This window comes from Lagopus leucura, unplaced genomic scaffold (genome assembly GCF_019238085.1).
Source record: "Lagopus leucura isolate 7727_CA_CO unplaced genomic scaffold, USGS_WTPT01 34114-0_obj-0_obj, whole genome shotgun sequence".
Taxonomy (NCBI): Eukaryota; Metazoa; Chordata; class Aves; order Galliformes; family Phasianidae; genus Lagopus; species Lagopus leucura.
Window position 1 is genome coordinate 1 of NW_024963000.1, and position 2703 is coordinate 2703.

The 2703-nt window shown below is 72.9% G+C and overlaps 1 protein-coding gene across 1 annotated transcript; it reads left to right on the forward strand.

Moving 5' to 3' along the window:
• Positions 1-50: 50 nt before the first annotated feature.
• RPS26 (ribosomal protein S26) lies at positions 51-557 on the forward strand (the record flags this gene model as incomplete). Its single annotated transcript, XM_042891071.1, has 2 exons — positions 51-355; positions 447-557. Coding segments are annotated over 2 exons (341 nt in total), but the record flags the coding sequence as incomplete, so codon positions are not given.
• Positions 558-2703: the final 2146 nt, after the last annotated feature.

Consider the following 2703-nt stretch of genomic DNA (forward strand, 5'->3'; position numbering starts at 1 on the left):
GGGGGGGCTCTGGGCCGCGGTTCCTTCCCCTCTCCTCTAACACGTCTAAGCCCTGAGGGAGTGGGGCTGCATTGACGGCTGTGCGGTGCTGCATTCCCATGGGGGAGCAGTGGGTAATGGGGCACTGCGGCCCTGTTGTCCCCTGTATGGGGGATGCTGTCCTGCCCACAGGGCCGTACACAGGCTGGGGGCTCACCCCTCTTTGCCCTCCCCCTTTTTTCCAGCCTATGTCCTGCCCAAGCTGTACGTCAAGCTGCACTACTGCGTCAGCTGTGCCATCCACAGTAAGGTGGTGAGGAACCGCTCACGGGAGGCCCGCAAGGACCGGACCCCCCCGCCCCGCTTCAGGCCAGCGGTACGTTTTGGGTGGGGGGGATCACGGGGAGGGTTGGGATCTGTCTTCCTCCCCCCCTGCATCTCGCTGACCTTCTGCTTTTGTGTTGCAGGGCGCAGCCCCCCGGCCTCCCCCCAAGCCCATGTAAGGAGAAGACATCTGGAAACGTCCCTGGGCTGAAAATGTCCCTGAGTTCAGTCTGAATAAAGGACTTGAGACCAAACCTGGCTCTGTGCCTGCATGTTCATGGGGGGGGTGCAGAGGGGGGTCGCTTGGGCCTCCATGTGGGTGTTTGTAGGGTTCCCTGGGCAGTTCTGGGGGGTTCCCACCCCCTCACCGAGGGGAGCAGTGCCCTTTTCCCCCCTCCGCAGCGATGGCTGGAGGGCGGGGGGGGGCCGTGCCCCACCGGGAGCCCCAGTGGGACGCTGTCCTGTCTGCACGGTGTCACCTGCCGGGGGGGGGGGGGGCGCGGCGGCGCGGGGACTCCGCAGCGCTGCGTGCAGGTGAGCGAGGCGCTGCGGGGAGGGGGCGGGGTCTGTGGGCAGGAGCGCTGCGTGCCGCGGATGGGGACGCGCCCTGGATGCAGCTCAGCGCGGGGCGGGGGGAGCAGCAACCTGGGCCCCCCCCCACCTCCCCTCCTTCGGGGCAGGGCTGCGGGATCCCGACTTCCCCACGCGGTGAGGGGCTGCGGAAGGACCCGACCCCGCCGGAGGGTTCCGGGTGCCGCGCGGGGTCCCCGGTTGCCGCCGTCCCGCGGCTCTGGGGCCGCCTCCGCCCCGCCCCACCCGGCCCAGCCCGTCCCGCCCCGGCGGCCCCGCGCCAGGTGCATTCCCCCCGCCTCGCCCGGGCACGCCGCAACCGCCGGGCGCCGCTCGGAGAGGCGCCGAGGATGCCCCGGCCCGGCGCGCTGCTGTGCGCCGTTCTCCCGCTGCTGCTCCTCAGCCCCGCGCCGGGCTCCGGTCAGGCAGGTGAGCGCCGCACCGGGAGCGGGAACCGCACCGCGACGGGTTGTGCGGGGCGCGGGAGCGGTGCGGGCAGCGGCAGAGCTCGGGATTCCCGGGAACTGGGGGCTCTGCGCCGTTGGGGAGTCCCGGGACGCGCGGACGGACCCTCGGAAGTTCCCGGTCCCCGCGCCCGATTTTCAACGCCGCGACCCCGGAAAAAACCCCGCGCCGGGGGCTGAGGGGGGTCCGCTCCCGGTGAAACCCTTCGGGTCCCCCGCACCCCTTCCTCGGCCGAAACCCGCCTTCCCCCTCCCCCCCCGTGCGGCACCTGCAGCCCCCGCAGCTCCGCGGATATTTCGGGCCGCGCCGGGAATCGGGCGGGAGGAGGCGACCGGAGTCCTACCGGGACCCCCCGGCGCCGCACCGGGGAACGGGTAGAAGGGACGCGGTTCCCGGAAGGACGGGCAGAACCCGGGTGTTGTTTTTCAACCCCAAAAGGAAAACATCGAGGGCAGAGCGCGGGGGTGGGGCCGGGCGCGGTGCGGCGAACGTGCGGGAGCGCAGCGGGAGGGGCTGCGGCTGCGGCCATGTGCTGCGGGCGCGGCGCGGGTGGGCGCGACGTCGGGGGGACGCGAGGACCGCGAGAGCACCGAAACCGCGGGGTGTTTTTTGGGGGTTCCGTGGTTCTGGGGGTTCCCCCACCCCCCTCCCCTGCACCCACCGATGGCCGCAGCGCCTCTCCGACCCTCTCCCTCTCCCCCCAAATCCCAGCGTTTCCCCCCCGGTCCCAACTCAGAGCCGCTTTGTTCGGGGCCGGAGCGCGGCCCCACGCACACAGCCCCCTTTGTGCCGCCCGCGGGGTCGGGGGCGGAAGGTCGGCCTCCCCCCCCTTCGTTCCGTTTCGTTCCTTCGGCCCCTCCCGCCGCGCTATTCCTGGCCGAGGGGCCGTCGGGGCGCTCAGATAGCGGCGTTCCGGAGCTGCCGTCGGGCTCAGCGCGCTGATAACGCCGAGCTGCCTCCGCCCCCTCCTCCCCCCCCGTCCCGGGCAGGTGCACGGGGGGTCCCGCGGGGGGGACGCCTCCAAAGCACCGCGTGGTCCCCGCAGCTCCGCAGCCCTGCGCCCACCTCGGGACCCCCAGCGCCGGCTGTGGGGGTCCCATCCCCGCGGCGTCGGGGCTGCGGCCGCGCCCCCCACAGCTGAGGCCTTTTTATAGCCCCTTCCCATGGAAATAGCTCCGGCCTCAGGAGAGGGGGGGGGCAGGCGGGGGTCTGCTGCTGCTATAGCCCCCCGCTCCCTCCTCCCCGCGCCCTTCCCGCGCTGCACTGAGCTGTGCCCGTCCTCTGCACCCCCCCGGGGGCGCGGGCCCTTATCCACCCCCGTGCCGGCGCAGACAAAGCGCCCATTGAGCGCCCCGTGCCCCCCCC